This window comes from Mugil cephalus, chromosome 12 (assembly GCF_022458985.1).
Source record: "Mugil cephalus isolate CIBA_MC_2020 chromosome 12, CIBA_Mcephalus_1.1, whole genome shotgun sequence".
NCBI lineage: Eukaryota > Metazoa > Chordata > Actinopteri > Mugiliformes > Mugilidae > Mugil > Mugil cephalus.
In genome coordinates this window covers 17,663,061-17,682,481 of record NC_061781.1, presented here as the reverse complement: position 1 = coordinate 17,682,481, position 19,421 = coordinate 17,663,061, and the positions used below count along the sequence as shown (strand labels likewise).

The 19,421-nt window shown below is 39.3% G+C and overlaps 1 protein-coding gene across 1 annotated transcript; it reads right to left on the bottom strand.

Moving 5' to 3' along the window:
• Positions 1-7,454: 7,454 nt before the first annotated feature.
• Positions 7,455-17,799, bottom strand: LOC125017875 (myosin heavy chain, fast skeletal muscle-like). Its single transcript, XM_047601402.1, has 40 exons — positions 17,765-17,799; positions 17,433-17,655; positions 17,127-17,270; positions 16,824-16,980; positions 16,688-16,715; positions 16,488-16,599; positions 16,318-16,410; positions 16,163-16,226; positions 15,967-16,065; positions 15,774-15,877; positions 15,536-15,674; positions 15,325-15,443; positions 15,065-15,214; positions 14,812-14,982; positions 14,412-14,718; positions 14,106-14,191; positions 13,932-14,019; positions 13,726-13,843; positions 13,525-13,648; positions 13,303-13,439; positions 12,945-13,200; positions 12,455-12,697; positions 12,189-12,365; positions 11,942-12,087; positions 11,754-11,844; positions 11,077-11,466; positions 10,869-10,995; positions 10,666-10,784; positions 10,359-10,555; positions 10,082-10,265; positions 9,828-9,993; positions 9,609-9,733; positions 9,178-9,486; positions 8,887-9,090; positions 8,655-8,780; positions 8,387-8,557; positions 8,197-8,301; positions 8,017-8,112; positions 7,781-7,912; positions 7,455-7,600 (listed from the first exon to the last, which is right to left on the bottom strand). The coding sequence occupies exons 2-40, from the start codon at positions 17,634-17,636 to the stop codon at positions 7,583-7,585; spliced, it is 5,826 nt and encodes a 1,941-aa protein (XP_047457358.1). The 5' UTR covers positions 17,637-17,655; positions 17,765-17,799; the 3' UTR covers positions 7,455-7,582.
• Between the last annotated feature and the right edge of the window lie 1,622 nt (positions 17,800-19,421).

Below are 19,421 nucleotides of genomic sequence, written 5' to 3'. Positions count from 1 at the left end.
CTCCTTAGTGCACTTCTAATGTAGCAACAACAAGCAATTTTTGGCATTCTGGTGGTAATCTTCTGTATTATTTTAGAAAGTCAAGCATGTCACACTACTTCTCCTTTAAAGCAATGCATCACCAAATCTGTCTGAAAGCATAAACAGCCCAGAAGAAATACAGGAATATGTACAAACAAATGCAATTTCACTGTTTCACTGCAGCAAGGAAACAATGCCAAAAAACCTGCAGATCATTCAAAGGCTTCTTCAAACACTTACTGTACAAGCGGTACATTATAAATTCATAGACTATAAACATCATTTTATCTGCCATTGAGTAAAGCAGTCCATGTCTCTGTCACTAAGGCAGAAGGCAGACATTACTGATTTAATCAACACAAGCAGATGGGCCACCTTATGTATCCTGCAGAAGCCACTATCATGCACTCATGCTTACTGACACATGATGCCACACTTGCTGCTGCCTTTCTATTTTTGATCATGCTGGTCAACCTTACCCCAAGTATAAACGTAGGTGGTCATCAAATAAACCATACAGGCCCCTTATAAAATCTGATATCTCCCCCACAGCATGTCTCATGCCCATTTTAGAAATGAAGTAGAAGCACTAGATGTGCTACTTCTACAGAAACCAACCAGCAGTCAGAAAACTGGAAAGTACACACATATTGTAGTTTGTATTTTGTACTGTAGAGTAAAAAAGAAAGAACTAGACCATGGAGGAACAGAAGAAGGTGGCCCCATGATCACATTGCATGGATGGCCAGGTGTGTCGCTTACCTGGGCAACACATGGCACAGAATGCACAATGGGCATACGGCATTCGAGACAATGTCTGCTTGGGAAACTAGGGGTTACCAGGAGACTACAGAAACACGTGGGTCTAGGAAACTCGCAGAGAAAACTACAGTTGCAATCAAAATTATCCAACCCCCACTTCAAGTTATTGGCAAATGTACAAACTAGCAGCCATTTGTCGTAAACAAATCGAACCAGAATAATTTAAATAGCTCAACACAAATAATGTTCAACATAAAATAGCATTTTTATCGACCACTGCAGTCTCAAAATTATTCAACTGCCTAAATAGTATGACTCATAAACGCACACTTTTGCAAATTGCATGCGGGCGCTGCAACTAGCCAAGGGCTTTATTAGTTGCATCAGGTATACTTGACATAGAACACCTAAAATACCTGGACTGATGACAGTGACATTTGATTGCATGTTAGAAACATGGATAAGGCTAGAGAAAAACCTAGCAAAGGCTCTGAATATTCCCAGACGTATAACTGGAAGCATAATTCGTAAGCTAAATGAACAGTGGCTACATGACCTTAGTGATGGCTCGGTGATGTTCTGGGGCTCCTTTGTTTCCACTGACAATAGAAACAAACCTAGAAACGGTTGCTCTAAAAGTACTAAAGATGCTTGTCATGATAGGATTGATTAAGATTGAATCATTTTGAGTGGTGCTGACCCAAATCCCAGTGGCTCTCCCAACAAGAAGGTCTGGGTTCAAGTCTGGCTCAGGCTTTTCTAGGTGAAGTTTGAATGTTCTGTGTGGATTTTCTCCTGGTACTCCATTTTCCTCCCACCTCCAAAAACATGCTCTTTAGGATAATAGGTGATTCTAAATTGAAGTGTGTAAAGCATGAGTGCCAATGGTTATTTGTCTCTGTGTTAGCCCTGCAATAGACTGGTGACTTGTGCACCGCTCCCATAAGTTGCAGTTGCATTTGCTTAATTTCCATCAAATTCAGCAGACCTGTAAGTGAGATTTTATTTTAAGTATGGCCAATAACATCATTCATTTGCTTTCTCATTTACAATTTTGATTAGACGGGTGGGAAATAATCATTTTTGCTTGTTTGTTTGGGTCCCATTCATTGAGGGGAAAAGGAGGTTCAAAACATCCAGTTACAGGTGAGTTTCTGGCTGTTAAATTTCAGCTGGTCACTACTCATATATATTCCTAATATAAAATTCCTAAGCATGTAGAATTGAAGAAGCTACTTTGATGATGTTGATCACCCTCAAGAAAACTCAGCAAACTCAGTTGCCTTTGTTTTGGGTTTAATTAGCTTTATTATTCCAAGAATGCAGTAACTTAAACTGCACTTAATTTCTTGATGTTTCACATATGGCAAAGCATTTGTAATTTTGAATTGAATTATCTATTAGATATATTAGACACATGCAGATACAGTATATTAGAATCATATATTATATACTATTGTGTAGGCTAAGAACTAGTGGATCAAGTCAGTAGTATTCCAGTTCTGGTCTTTGCTATGTGTCTCTTCTGCAATTTTCTGGCAATTCTACTCTACCCAAGGACAACTACAACAAATATGAAGATGTTGGAATTTAGACCTTCTTGGTATGGTTTTAACATGTCCTATCATTAGCATGTCCTTTAAACATATCCGTCTCTCTGAGCCATACATTACTCACTCCTCCCTTTTGTTGGATTTATTTTGAGCATAGGTGTGATCTGCTGGTAGGATAGCAAATAATATGTCAATTCAACTTGCAAATTAAAGTTGATCCTGGATGTTGATCATTAAATCATTTGTTGGGCAGTCACTCAGTTAATATTAAAACTGAATACTGCATTTATTCATTTGCCAACAGTGTGAACATTCTGTCAACAGTAGTGGCATTTGTGAGAAACATTTGAGGAAAATGTTTGTGGTGTTGAATGATCCGAGTTGGCAATTCTAATTCAACCCTGTTCCCAAGAGATATATAACACTTGTCAAGCATTAGTGGAAAGTCTATCAGCCTGAATCTTATTTCAGTGATTTGGAAATCCTGTGCAACTATACACCAGTAAACACATCACTGGCAGTGATATAAACAGGACACACAGGTTCCTACTATAAAATGTTACTTATATTTCACCTTATCTTGATTTATTGGTTCATATAATCTACAAAGAATGCAATTTATGCAATATAGTGTTGCGTATATTGTGGAAATAGTTACTTGTATATTCACTATTTACTAAGGATGAGACTAAGGTTTTCTGCCCCAAATGAACGCCAGGGATTATTAATTATGAATCATTTCTTATAAGGTAATCAAGTTTGTTGTGCGAACAGGCAGGAGACAAGGTTCCATCCGTAAAAACTGTTTTTGAGACAAAATATTAAAAAGAGCTAGCTGCTTCACAGTTCAGGCTTACCGGTGAAAGGAGGGCTAGCAAGAGGGGGTATCTCTGGGAAGGGCCACCACAACTTTAGGCTCTCAGCTTCTGAAATACAAGATAAAACAATCAGGGAGGATCCAAAGTAAATTACAGGAGAACAATTTCTAATATGTTTGGAACAAATAAAATAAAAAGTAAACTCAAAACAAATTAGCAAATACACAAAATTATAACAAAAGTACAAATTAAACAGAAAACTAGCTTTCCAACAGAATATAAAGAAACCAAATACAAATCTACCACCACACTGATGGTTGTCTGGAAGCCAAGCAACACAGCTAACGTGATTACCTGTGCACCACCCAAAGTTGGCCTGGGTCAGCAAAACAGACAACTACGCCCATTAAATCTCTAAATATGAGGAGTCTCTGTCTGGGCTTCTTGGATGTCTTTCTTTTCCTTGGTTAATTTGGCAATGATCTCATATTGAGATGCCATCTCTTCTCTCGGGCCTTTCCCAACAGTGTAAAGAGAGGCACATTTATGTGTCACTCAGCAAAATTTGAAAATCAATCATTTCACTTATATAGTATAACCAGGAGATTCTCTATTCATGTCCATCTTCAGTTCAGAGCATTTTTTCTCCAGCCGGCAGACCACCTATGTTGTAGTAGAAATTGTTGAGTGAGATTATATGAGGACTTTACAGTCAGTGGTACTTGTGCGAAATGAACACTCACTGTTGTTGAATGACAATTGGCTTAACATAAGCCAAAAACCATTGTTGGAATTCAAGTGCTCTCTTGTGGCTATTTGTTCGCTAGAGTGCTTAGTTGTCTTTCAGTTCAGCAATGTGATGGCTGGTATGAAGGAATAGGAATCTTAAGGACACTCTAAGTTTATGACCTTGGTTAACTTGTTGCCAACAGACCCATTTGTAAACATAGTGTTGACTGGCTTATTTGAAATGACACAACAAAGGTCATATAGGCCAATAGTATTATGTTTGGTGTATATATATATACATATACATATAAATATACATATATATATATATATACATATAAATATATACATATACATATACACACACACACACACACACACACACATATATATATATCAACATATGTATATATCAACATATGTAGTGTATATTTTAGTGTGTATATATTGACAATTTATTTTACTTATATTTTTTTTATGCAACACACAACAAGGCAAGGTGTTTGTGTCTCCACAGGAGGGAAGTGGGGGCCAATACAATTTGTGCACACATTGCCCACACTATGGGCCAAAATTGAGCTTCATAAAATAAAATGTTAAAAAGATGCTGTCAAAAGAACTCAGATGAAAGATTTTATTTCATATGTTGAGACTAATAAAATGGACTAAACCTGAGCTAATGTCACAGTCGTCTCTCGTCTGCAAAAATGGTGTGTAATGTATTTATGCATAACAAGGTTTGTTGACTAAGGAAACACAAAGACCATTAACTGAATATAACACTGAACATTTGTTATTTCGACTGAATGAAAGTACTATCCACTTTCAATTGCTCATTCAATAAATTCTAACTTCCACTACTACTAGATAGGATTTTCAATCATGCTGCTATTACTGTTCAGGCATCTCTTACATCTTGCTTGTTGATCCAGGACTTATTTTGGATTTTATCCCAGCCTAGATGGCAATGTGCTGTCCTTTCTTTTCCAAGATAAATATTATCCCTCATCAGATTTTATGTAATGGCACTCAGTCTTAATGTTATTTCAGACATCTGGGACGTGTGCCTGTCTTGCAATTGTATACCAGTGACATTCACATGCTCCTCCAAGACTACAGCCAGCGCCATGTCGCGTTCCAGTAAGATTAACATTACAAGTAGGCAACAGACATGTATCTTAATGAAATGATGCGTAAAGTAAGCTATGCAAATGTGCCCATTTTAAATTGGTGGACACACGCTTGGAAGCTACACTCAAAACATGTCAAAGAAATCTCCCACAAATTTAGGGTCCAGTACTGTCTGCCAGACATAACATGGCGAACAGTCTACGTGCTGTGGCAGCTGTGGTTCGTGATGCTTTGTGTCTTCCATTCTGTAGGTACTGTTTCTGATAAGTATCTTGAATGGATAGGACACTGTTTCCAGTACCATACAGTGCTGCTTCCACCACCTCCCGTAGTTGACTGGAACACTTTTCGTACCATGCTGTAATGCGGCCCGTCAACATACTCATGGTACAACAGTCTGTGAACAAGTTAGTGTTTATTCCAAACTTCCTCAGTCTGCTCAGGAAATAAAGCTGCATATGCTTTAACCTGTTTCCCCCCGGGGTGCCATCTAACTCAAATAAACAGTCTTGACATCTAGCTAACATTTGGTGGCGTTACAGCTATTGAGTAAAACAGTGCTTGCACTATCTGAAATTTCAGGTCCATCATAATCAGGCTCTGTCTGCAACCCAACTGAAACCATAGGTGTGAGGGATGGTAAAGCAGGCCTTGGAGACGTCTGCTCCCACATGAAATGTCCTGAACTTTAATGCACTGTAATGCTTGCTTGTTTGACTCCACTGCACTTCCGCGGTCTGTCATGGCGTTCGTATATCGCTGGAGTGGAATGTGACGTCACTTGCAAAGAGTCAATAGACCCCTTCATGGCCTATGTCACTGTAGCGTCTTGACAATAGCTGGAGGCAAAACAGTAGGAAGCTTGGGGCAGCACTGACGCTTTCAACCACGAAAATGTCATCTAGCTGTATTTTTGGGGGATCAAAACCGGAAGAGCAAAAAAAAAAAAAAAAACACTAACTTGAAGTTTTATTGCATACCAGTCACTGCCAGTCTAGACAAACTAATCGCGATTTGAACGCGATTAAAAGAAAGGATTGGAGTGAGACGATCATTAACAGCGCGCACTTCATATCAGGGTAAGATTAATATGCAATGCAGTTTCAGCCTGGATAACTAAATTACACTAAATTGTGTGTTCTTAATAAGTGAGAAAGGTGAATCATCAAATTAAGTTAATCATTGTTTGAGGGATTGTTGTTACAGGCTAATGCTATCCGCTAGGCTAGCTAACGCAACGTTAGTTGCATGTTTCAAGCAGAAACTACTTTACCAACCTCAATGGTTCCGCTTACTTCTGGTAATATCTTTGTAGGTGATGCACCAGATCTGTGTGCGCCCCTTGTTAAAATAACAATCACGGTCTCGGGGAGTGTATTAGTATAACTTATTCTCCAAAATATGCGCTTTCCTCGTCCATTTTTGCCAAAACAGTCGAAAGTTGAAATCGGTTGAAATATACTAACGGCCGTTTACAAGCTATAGATAAGAGCCGTTGTACGATTGACTGTATCAACAGATTTGAAAAGCAGTCAAATATATATTTATATATATATATATATATATATATATCTGACTCCAAAGCAAATGGATCACTGCATTATGAAGAAACAACTGGAATACAGTCACAGAAACCTGGTGTTTTGGTTTATATTTTGTCTCCGGTTATATTAATTTATTAATAAATTACAGCAATGAGGAGGCTCAACTCTGTTGTTCTACATCAGCTTTCTCCAGTGCAGACTGAATTTCAACCTTCTCAATCTACAGAGTCTTCTTCTACTTCTTCTCCAGCTCATGGATGCTATTTCCATTTAAACTATTGTATGTTCTGTATATAAAGCAAGAAAGTCAACATAGGCTCAGGATGTCATTTCTAGAATAATGTTTATGTACATCATTAAGTGTCCTTAATTATTTGTTTTCACAGTGAATAGTATTTTCTCAAAAATTAAGATAGGTAAGAGTTTATTCAAATAGGATTTCCTCCGACATATTTACACAGTACCCTGTATAATTGCACAAGTTCTAAGGAGCACTAAGAGCTGGAGTTCCTGGCATCAGTGGGAGATGCAAGGACCTTGCACAAAATCCATGAACAATGTACACCTCGACACCATAGACAGACACAGAAGCTCGTTCAGTGACGGGTTTCTGCTGTTTGTTTGAATACTGTGTTGTCTAAAGATGACGTATAAAGGAGACATGCAATGACTTTTTGTCAACTAAACATAGAAACTAATATAAATTAATAAAATATGACTGAAACTAATAACTATTTTTATCTGAAAGCCTAAATCAAAAATGTCTATAAAATGAACACTGGTTTGTGTCTGTTATGGTGCACTTGTTTTCAAATGTTGCCTCTGCCTTTTCCTCCCAGCTTTACCAGACTATGTGGTGTTGACTGTGTTTTGAAATTTGACTCTTAAAGACAAAAGAGAAATCAAAAATGAATTAATTTTATTCAATAAATATATTTATTATATCATCACATCATAAGAAGAGAGTTCAACAGCTTTCACATTTTGTGAACTTTGTCGAAAGGTTCCCAGATGATGTTGACTCTTACTCAGCACTTTCAGACTGCAAACAATCACAAAGAATACAGTTACTCAACCCATGTCACAAATATTTAAGCTAGCTAGAGTTATTTTCTTTATATAAATCTTTTACAAATCCACAACTTAAATGCAGTGTAAATAAGGTGAATTAAAACCCTAGTGAACAAATTTGTGTAACATGTGATCACATAGGTTAAGATACCTTTCCAGCATCACGGCTCTTGACTCTCAACTTGTTGACCTGGGACTCAGCAATGTCAGCACGCTCCTGAGCTTCCTCCAGCTCATGCTGCACCTTTCTCAGTTTGGACATATGAGTATTGGCCTGCTCCTCCTGTAAAGGAGTCACATATATTTTAATACCACGAAAGGTTTACTTAAGTCATTATTGATTTGGACTACCTTTCCATATTGAAGATCACAAAACATTTCACTTACAGCCTCCTCGGCCTGTCTCTTGTAAGCCTTGACTTTGAGCTGCAGCTTGTCCACCAGATCCTGGAGTCTGTTCACATTCTTCTTGTCCTCTTCAGTCTAAGCAAATAACACATTTGTTCCTGATGAAGCAGAGAGACAGAAAAAAGGCATATGATATGTTTTAGGTAAATGAGTAGTTACCTGGTAGGTGAGCTCCTTCACTCTCCTCTCATATTTGCGGACTCCTTTAACAGCATCAGCTCCACGTCTCTGCTCATTTTCAACTTCAGCCTCCAGTTCACGCACCTGTGACAAAGTGACCAATAAGATTAATAAGTAAGAAAGGTGAATCATCAAATCCATATCATTGGTTACTGTGTATGGTGCATACCCTGGACTCCAGTTTCTGGAGCTGCTTCTTGCCACCCTTCATGGCAAGGTTCTCAGCTTCATCCAGGCGGTGCTGCAAGTCCTTGACTGTGACCTCCAAGTTCTTCTTCATCCTCTCCAGGTGAGAGCTGGTGTCCTGCTCCTTCTTCAGCTCCTCAGCCATCATGGCAGCCTGGAATAATGGGCAGTGTATAATAACAATAATGAAGAATTATTTCATGGCATAGGGTTGTACATAAAAAATAAATGTCTCATTAATAAAAACTCACGTCAGTGATAGCCTTCTTAGCTTTCTCCTCAGCATTTCTGGCTTCCTGAATAGCATCATCTACCTCACCCTGAACCTGGACAAGGTCAGCCTCCAGCTTCTTCTTGGTGTTCAGAAGACTGGTGTTCTGAATATTAAAAACAGTCACAATCAATTTGATATTAGTGTGTCAAGTAAAAGAAAGATCGATTAGTTTTTATAGATAAGATATTTTTAAGTCACTAAAAACAAACCTGAGAATGAAGCAATCCGACACGCTCACTAGCATCAACCAATTCCTGCTCAGCCACTTTGCGTCCTCTCTCTGTCTGCTCCAGAGCAGCTCTCAGCTCCTCAATCTCAGACAGCATCAGACCATTTCTGCGCTCCACTATGGCGACCTGCTCCTTCATGTCCTCCTGTCCTCTGACAGCATCATCAAGGTGCAGTTGGGCATCCTAATAACAAATAGAAACAAAGCAATAAGCATTCTGTAATACTTTTTTTTTTACTTTTTTTTTAACTAAATAATTCTCAAAGCTTACCTTGAGTTGTCCCTGGACATTCCTCAGTTGTTTCTGGGCCTCAGCAGCCTGTCTGTTAGCATGGCTCAGCTGAATCTCCATCTCATTCAGGTCTCCCTCCATCTTCTTCTTGACTCTCAGGGCATCATTCCTGCTCCTGACTTCAGAATCAAGAGTGCTCTGCATGGAGTCTATCACCCTCTGGCTGTTCCTCTTGATCTGCTCCATCTCCTCGTCCTTCTCTGCCAGCTTCCTGTCAATCTCTCCTTTGACCTGGTTGAGCTCAAGCTGAACACGGAGAATCTTGGCCTCCTCATGCTCCAGAGTGCCCTTAAATATCCACACACATGCCAAAAGTTACCTTTTGATATGACAAAATACAGACTTACTAAAATTGTATTGGTCTTGTATTCAATCGTGTGTAGTTTATTAAGTGTTAATTAAGATTTTACCTCAGCTTCCTCCAGAGCAGATTGGATTTCAGTCTTCTCAGTCTCCACAGTCTTCTTTGCTTTCTCCAGTTCATGAATACTCTTTCCAGTCTCACCAATCTGTTCAGTCAGGTCTGAGATCTCCTCTTCAGGAAAGAAAAGCATTTAGTCAGTATTGGTATGGTATGGATTTAAGGTTATCGTATGTATATCTTATATATAGTATGAAAGTTAACATACGCTGCAGGTTCTTGTTCTCTCTCTTCATGGTCTCTAGCTGATCCAGAGACTCCTCATAGGAGTTCTTTATCTTGAACAGCTCAGTGCTGAGAGAGCGAGCCTCCTTTTGAGCTCCTTCCAGCTCTGCCTGGCCCTCCTCATACTTTTGTTTCCATTCTGCCAGGACCTAGAAATAGATAGTGAGTGCCAATGATTGATTGCTGACATCAAATTATGTTTCACCTGAAATGAATGCTGTCTTTATATCCTCTTACCTTATCAAAGTTCCTCTGCTTCTTGTCCAGGTTGGCAGCCAGAGCATTGGCTCTCTCCACATCAATCATGAGGTCCTCCACTTCACCCTGCAGCCTCTGCTTGGTCTTCTCCAAAGAGGCGCACTTGGAGTTCACAGCCTCAATGGATTCCTCAGCCTCCTGCAGGCGCTGGGCTAGCTTTTTCCTGTGAAGAAGATTCTTTTACTGGTTAAAACCCAACAGTTTTAATTAAAACTCATTTAACTAATGCCTTAACAATGAAATGATAGTAACATACTTGGATTCCTCCAGTTCCTCAGTGCGCTGGATAGCATCAGTCTCATATTTGCTCCTCCACTGAGCCACTTCACTGTTGGCCTTGGACATTCCTCTCTGCAGCTCAGCCTTGGCTTCCTGCTCCTCCTCAAACTGCTCTCTGAGCAGATCACAGTCATGGCGAGCTGACTGAACAGCATGAGCCAGGGCATTCTTGGCCTGTTGGGCATGATATAACATTTTAACTTACTGATAAGAGGCAACAGACTGGGTTTCTTCAAAGTAGCCATTGATGAAACATAATAACATGATGTGTAGGAAAAGGGTACCTTGACTTCTTCCTCGATTTGTCTCTTAAGCTCTTCTATTTGCTGAGTGAATGCCTGCTTGCCCCTGGTCAGCTGAGAAACAAGAGCTTCTTTCTCCTCAAGCTGGCGGGAATACTCACCTGAATATCAACGTATAAATATGATGTCTTATCAAAATGATCATTACTGGTTTTCATTAGTCATTTTAAATAGAAGTCACTTACCATTCTCTGTCTGAAGTCTTGCCTTCTGAGCATTAATGTCATTCAGCTGGCGAACATTCTCATCGTTTTTGGCTTTGAGTTCACTCAGTTGGTCCTCAACAGTTCTGCACATTTTCTCCAAGTTGCCCTAGAGAACAACAAAACACGTTATGCATGTCCACAAGTTTAAAGCTACTGTCTTGTAATGTAAGACAAACCAACCAGTTACCTTTGCTTTGGCGACAGCCTCCATGTTGCTGGAGAGGTCATCAATCTCCATCTTGTACTCACTCTTTTCTTTCTCCAGCTTCTGCTTGACACGCTGGAGGTTGTCAATCTGCTCTCCCAGCTCTGCCACACTGTCGGCCTGCTTCTTGCGGAGAGCTGCTGCGGTAGCTTCATGCTGCAGGGTTGACTCCTCAAGGTCACGACGCAGCTTCTGGAACTCAGCCTCACGCTTCTTGTTCATCTCAATCTGAGCTGCTGTTGCTCCACCAGCTTCCTCGAGCCTCTCACTGATCTCCTCAAGCTCCCTGGAGAGGTCAGCTCTCTGCTTCTCTACCTTCGCCCGCGCAGCCCTCTCAGCCTCAATCTCCTCTTCCAGTTCCTCAATACGAGCCTGGAAATGATGATAGAACCACCAAGAAATTTACAGAGGATAATGTGGTGTTTGGTATTTATTGACTTTCATTGCAAGTGTCCTGTACTTTCCTATGGTTTGGGAGAGTACTACCAACAAAAATGACATCAGTAGGTTCAACAAATTGATCTAACCAGCTGGACATGTGATTGGTAGGGAACAGCTTACTCTGTCCAGCTATACAACAGCTTATTGTTTTATAACTACTATGACCAAGCAGTTTCCCTTGAGGATAATTAAAGTCTGTCAGGTAAAGTCTACGTTACCTGGAGTTCCTTGATCTTCTTCTGAAGCTGAGCACCAAGAGACTGTTCATCCTCAATCTTGCTGAGAAGTTGACTGATCTCAAAGTCCTTCCTGGAAAAAGAAACCCATGGAAGATGGTTAATTTTGTTGCTTATTAATTTTTATAATGTCAAAAATTAACTATACATAATTTCAAAAAAGAACATACTTCTTGATTTTTTCCTCAGATTGCTGCTTGTCATTCTCCAGATCCATTACGGATTCCTGGGACAGTTTCAGATCTCCCTCAAGCTTCCTCTTGGCTCTCTCAAGGTCCATGCGGAGCTTCTTCTCTTGCTCCAATGAGCCCTCAAGCTAAGGAATACCAGATTAATCATGATGATTTGTCATACTTAAAAGAGATGTTAATGCATTTACAGTGCAAATGTTTCAAGTCAAAACTGTTGTTTTCTTACATCGTCCACTTGCTGTTCCAGCTTGGTCTTGGCCTTTGTCAGAGTGTTGACTTTGTCTTCCTCTGCCTGGAGGTCATCCAGTGTCTGCTGATGGGCCTCTTGGAGGGCTTTCTTCTCTTTGGTCAACTTGGCAATGGACTCATCTTGAGATGCCATCTCTTCTGTCAGGTTTTTTACCTAAGTGTCAAGAGAAGAACATTGAAATGTCACACAGCAACTTCACATTTAAAAAATAAATGAACAAATTAAATCTAAATGAATGGAACCTTGTTTTCTGTGGCATGCTTCTCCTTCTCCACTTTAGCCAAGGTAAGTTCCAAGTCATCAATGTCCTTCTTCAGCTCAGAGCATTCATCCTCCAACTTCCTCTTCTTGGCGGTCAGCTCAGCATTGATCTCCTCTTCATCCTCCAGTCTCTCAGTGGTCTCTTTGAGTTTTGCCTCAAGCTGGATCTTGCTCTTAATGAGCCCCTCACACCTTTCCTCTGCATCCGAGAGATTCTCAACTTCCTGAAATACAGGTGGAATAGACCATAAGATTTCTAGATTGTTTTCTAAATTGTCTTAGTTAAGGTACAGTTTAGTACATATACTAATATAATATATTAAGGTACAGTATGCACATATACTCATACAAACAGAAGATGAAACAAATATGTGGCCTTCATATGGTATATTCTTTGACTTCACTTATTGCTTGTTCAGTTAATGTGATACAGATGGAATAAAACCACATAGTCCAATGTTTCCTACTTACTGCAGTCACTTGAAGCTGCAGGTCATTCTTCTCCTGTATCAGGGAAACCATCTTCTCCTCCAGTTCCTTCTTCTTGGCCAGAGCAGCAGCCAAGTCTGTCTTCATCTTGTCATAGTTCTCTTTCATCTGCTGCAACTCCTTCTCAGTCTCAGCGCTCTTCAGGAGAGGCTTGATCTTGAAGTACAGATTCATCCATGGCCAGTTCTTCACATTCATGAATGAACGGATGTTGTACTGGATGCTGTAGATGGCTTCTCTAAAAATCAAAAGAAATAAGATGGCATTTTCATTGCAATGGGATCTTGTCATAAGCAGGTTGATAAACAGAGCAATTGTGTATATTTCCTTGTAAGCCTACCTCCTTTCCATCATTTTAACAAACTCCTTCCTCATGACATATCCTCTGGCAAGAGCCTGAGTCATGGTCACCAGAGCAGCCAATTTTTCATCTCTCATCTCCTCAAGGTTACCCAGAAGACCAGCTTTGAAGAACACCTATGTTGTCAAGATAATGAAATAAGATGAAAGCTACTAGATACAAAGAATGTGTAACATAATCTATCTATCCAAAGAAATGCACCTTTGTGTGTCCAAGCTTGTACTGAGTGTGGTCAATGTCAATGGAGCCAAGCAGCTTCTCTGAAGCTTTCTTGTTGTCAATGAACTGTCCCTCAGGGATGACACTTGCATTTAATACTTTGTATCTGTGAGAAATAATGTATTATTTATGAGATATTTTGTCCAATCTATAGCCTGAAAATCATTTTGAAAATACAGTCACCTCTGCTTGAAGTCACCATAGAGGATTCTGCTGGGAAAGCCCTTTCTGCAGATTCTGATACCCTCCAGTACACCGTTACACCTCAGCTGGTGGATGACCAAAAAATTCTCCATAAGACCTGAGGGATGGAAATTTGTTCAGATTAAGATGGTATTCTTATCACTTTGTAACACTGAGTGTAAATAGCAAAACTGCAGAAATCTCACCTGGAGTCTTTGATTCATTGGGAATCAGGCAACGGACAAAGTGAGGATGAGTGCTCCTTAGGTTGGTCATCAGCTTGCCCAAGTTCTCCTGTGGATCAGCATCATTACATGATAGGTTTTCACATTAAGTGCTGAATTGTTTTCCAAAAACTATGAATAACATGCTTTACATACCCTGAAAACAGCAGACACTGTCTGGAATGAACCACCCTTCTTCTTACCACCACCCTTCTTGCCGCCGCCACCACCAGCAGAAGCCTCTGTTTTCCAAAACAATGAATTTCAAGACTGAATTTTGAGAGTAGCTCTCTTCATTGTGTCAGTATATCAATATTTTTACAGAGCACCAATCAATTTATTGGTATTCCTGTGACTGCAGTTTCATAAAAATGCATCTCAACATCAAAACTTAATTTATCATAATTATATTAATATGTGATTAAGTTATTCATATAAACTCAGCGCATTGTTATTTCTTACCCTCAGCTGCACCATGGGTAGCATACAGGAAGGCCAGCAGTTTGTTTGAAGACTTCTGGTAGAGCTGAACAACTGAGTCATTCAGTGGGTCCTTGTTCTTGTCCAGCCAGCCAGAGATGTTGTAGTCCACTGTACCAGCATAGTGAACCAGGGAGAAGTGAGCCTCAGCCTTGCCCTTTCCAGGCTTTGGCTTCTCAAAGGCCTTAGTTTTGCCAAGATGCTGATCATGCAGCTTGTTCTTGAAAGATGTGTCAGAGGCCTTGGGGAACATGCACTCCTCTTCAAGGATGGAGAAAATGCCCATTGGCTGAAGGGAAATTTGGTCATATTTGAAAGAATTGATCATTTAAGAGTTAGTTAATACACATGGTTTCAGTTCTATATGACAGATTGGATTTACCTTCTCAATAAGTTCAATGCAGGCAGCCAAGTCCATGCCAAAGTCAATGAACTCCCAGTCAATGCCTTCTTTCTTGTACTCCTCTTGCTCCAGGACAAACATGTGGTGGTTGAAGAACTGTTGCAGTTTCTCATTTGTGAAGTTGATGCAGAGCTGTTCCAAGCTGTTGAACTGTAATTACAGTAAGGTATTTCATTGTATGACCAAATTGTGTTGAACTTTAAAAGTGCACTGATATTATTCAGCTACTCACATCAAAGATCTCAAATCCAGCGATATCCAGCACACCAATGAAGAACTGTCTGGCCTGCTTTGTGTCCAACATCTCATTGATACGGATGACCATCCACAAGAACATTTTCTCATAGACAGACTTGCACAGAGCACTGACAGCATTGTTGACCTATAAGAATAGATTATAAATAGAATGAGTTAAAATCATATTGTTTTTAATAACATGTAAAAATGCAAATATTTCACAGTTTTCTAAAGTATAAACTCTGTTTTCATTACCTGTGGGACGGTCTGACCTTTGGTGACCATCTCATTTCCAACTTTGACTCTTGGGTAGCACAGAGCTTTCAACATATCAGCTGAGTTCAGACCCATGAGGTAAGCGATTTTATCAGCCACTGATGGAAAGAAACAGAGTACTTACTAAATACCACGCTATTAACTACAGCATTAAACTTGTATGAAGGGAATGGTAATATTTTTTAAGTACCCTCAGTGCCATCAGGTTCAGCCTGCTCCTCACGCTGCTTCTGCTTGAATTTCATGTTGCCGTGATGCATCACAGCTCCAGTCAGCTTGTAGATGCCCAATTTCTCCTCACCACTGAAGCCCAAGATATCAATGGCAGTCTGCATTCCGAATAAAAACAAAGTAATCATTACATATGATATTTTTCTTTGATTAGATTAATATTATATTATCAGACGAAATGCAAATTGACTCTTTACATCTGTTGCAATGAACTCCTCAACGTCATTGATGCTCTTGACAGTGATTTCACCCTGACTGATCATTGGATAGTCGTAGGGGTTGGTGGTGATCAGAAGAGCCTCTGGAAGAACGGAAATAAAATCCATGAGACTTTCTGTTGATATTGTTCTGACTTATTTCATTCCTGTTTCTACTGGTTTATTAACATACCCAGAAGCTCAGGCTTGTGGCCTGTCATCAGCTGATAGAAGATATGGTAGCTCCTCTCAGCAGACAACTGGAAGGTGACACGAGACTTCTCCAGCAGATCTAGGGATATATTTGACATAGAAAGAATGCAGATTAAACAACGGAGGGCACTACATTTATAAACTACTAATACCTACAGTAAATAATTCAAACTTACATGTTTCAATGTCAGCTGAAGCTAGCTTTCCAGATGAACCAAAGTGGATCCTAATGAATTTACCCTAGATAGTAAAATCATTGTTAGCATGGCATAATATGACCAGTGAAAAAGTCTCATATATTCTCAAGTATTTCCTTGATATGATCACTTACAAAACGTGAGGAATTGTCATTCCTCACAGTCTTGGCATTACCATAGGCCTCCAGCAGAGGGTTGGCTGCTACAATTTGGTCCTCAAGGGAACCCTGTAAGAGAAAATTGTAGTTACATTCATGTAAACTTCCCTTGGACAAATCATTTCTAATCACTTAATTAAATGTACCTGCATTTTGCCAGAGGTTGGCTCAGCCTTCTTGGCACCAAGAGCTGCAATTGTTGCAAAGTACTGGATGACACGTTTGGTGTTGACAGTCTTTCCTGCACCAGATTCTCCACTGGGATATAAGAGACACATTGTCAAGTTCCAGCAGCATTATTATAAGGTTTCTGAAGGTTTAGAACACTAGTTTGTTTAATACTCACGTAATCAGGACAGACTGGTTCTCACGATCTAAAATACAACAAACATGCTTCACATGAATCTTGTTTTCAGTTGTTCCTTCAATAATCTTCTATTTCGGTGCATTTTGGCTTCTTCTTATTGTATTTTTGGACTTACCAGTGAGCATGAACTGATAGGCATTGTCAGAGATAGAGAAGATGTGGGGTGGAGCCTCAATCCTCTTCTTGCCTCTGTATGCGGCCACAACTACAGAATCATACACGGGAAGCCACTTGTATGGATTCACGACAACGCAGAACAACCCAGAGTAGGTCTGTAAATTGAAGCAAGTTCCTGATCAACAACCATGTCCACATTCAACATCTTCAGGTACTTCTTTCAGATTGTAGAGTAATGAAAGCACCATCAACAAATGTTTGTCTATTCTTGATCTGTATGTTAACTCAAGTTGAAACTCACGTAGATCATCCATGAAGCATAACGCTCTTTGAGGTTATACAACACGCAAGGCTCATTGAGGTGGGTCATCATGACCATGTCCTCAATTTTGTCGAACTTTGGAGGGTTCCTGGCATGGATGTCCTCCTCTTTTACTGTTACAGTCTGAAAAACAAATTGAGTTACGTTCATTAAATAGTTTGTCAAGAAACAAATAAGTGACTGAATACGACATACTAGATAAATGTTCATGGAAACTACTCACTATCCTACATCAAAAGGGGTTTTTAAATTATGCTTTAAGAACGTGAAGGTAATAAATCGCACCTTTCCAGTATCAGTCTCCACGGTGGCTTTGCCACCCTCTTTCTTCACCAGTTTACCCTTGAGATACATCTCATCAGGATCAACCACAAAGTAGGCGGTTTTGGCATCAAAAGGAGTGGTTTGTGCCTCAATCCTCTCTTTCTCTGGCTTCCGGAGGTAAATAGCCGCCGGGCCATACTGCTCCATCTCTGCGTCTGTGCTCATGATGGCACTTTAGTCGAGACTGAAATGTCCAAAAGAATCCAGAACAGAGTTACCACATCAATTTGACATATTCATTCCTTACTATCCATGATAGCCATGAAAAAAACATGATTAGTGTGACATTTTACCTCAGCTCGTTCTAAAATGTAAACAGGGCTGAAGTCTCTTGTGGAGTCTCAAGATGCTGTGGAAATAAATAATTGTGTGTAAATGTGATTTATTTTCAGTTTCTTTTGTAAAATTTTAATTTCCGTGCAAGTAGAATGTGAAATTTCAAAAATGGCTTGAAACTTAATGACTTAGTAGCTGTCAGCTGTATTAATCTAAATCATCTAAATTCAGTGCTTTCCCATTCCTTTAACTCCCCCACAACCAAAGACATAGTCATAGCCCTTTTTTTAAAGTTATAATTTGTGCATGGTTCTTGAGATATATGGTACTGTATCAAAGAATTCACCAACAAAGTTTTAATAAAATTAATTACTTTAAGAAATTCCTTTTAAGGGCTGAATAAATAGTTTCAGATAAAATGTCTAGTCCATTGTAATAATTTCACCTGGATGACATGCATGTGGAGCATTTTTTGCCAAATACATTGTAGACAATATGCATAAGTTGTAATCAAAACAAAAATTAATTTCATTAAATAAAAGGTCACACCGAGGAGAGAGTTATGCACTTACCTGTGTTGTGGTCCTTCAGTTCATGGAGGAGTCCAGAGCTGTCTCTTTTATAGAGGGTGGGAGTGCCTGGTCAGCAGCAGACACTCACCCAGTTTGGTTATGTCCTACGTCCTGTTGCTGATGTTTATGGAAGTGTGATACAGTGTGATTCTCTGTGGCTAGAATAATAATAAAAAAAAGACAAGAAATATAGGGTGGATTAAGATATTATATCAAATAATTACATTTTATGGAAAACATGGATGTGACCATGAATTATAAAGTGTGGTGGTACAATAATGTAATGGAACAATACAATACCCCAGACATGTTTCTAGAAACATTTCATTATAAAAGGGGATAAATAGCTATTTTCAGTTAATTAGAATAGTTTATGGATACATTGCTGCCTTAGACTTAGAGAGTTACAAGCTTCCTACTTTAAAATATGGTCCACCACTGCCTCCAAGTGAAGACACAGAAGTGGGGGAGTTTCTATCATTCATTGAATAGTGCAGAACACCGCGGTGGAGGATTCCAATAAAGCCTAATTTAAGAGACCTTAATGTGTTTACATGCTTTGAACATTAATGCATTTTTAAAAATTTTGGGCAGCTTAGAAGGTTGGTTATGGAAAGTCTCCCAAATTCCTTTGGTATTCAGTTACAGGACGCTTGAACGTTTGAAATCTCTGAAATGAAATAAAGTTCATCCTTGAAATGATACTGACATCAGAGTCGCCAGCACATAATAATTAAATCATAATTTACACGTCAAATATAAATTTAGAGGCTGCACTAAATGTGAAACTAATTACTAGAACAGTTACATCAGTGATACTATTTTCACTATAACACTATAATACTATTTGTGCTCATAAAATGTTTAAGTCAATAACATCTAAATAATTAAATATATAAAAATCTATTCTTTATCATTATGATTCATCACGTTTTATCAAGTCACTTTAAAAACACTTTATTTCATGTTGATTAAATAGCATTAAGGTCTTTTGGGGTACGGTCACATGCCTGGGGCTTAGTTTTAGAAATGCATCCGTCATGCAAATGTGTGTGGCCTACAGTTACAGGACTTTGGCAGGCATCATGTATTAAATATGAGA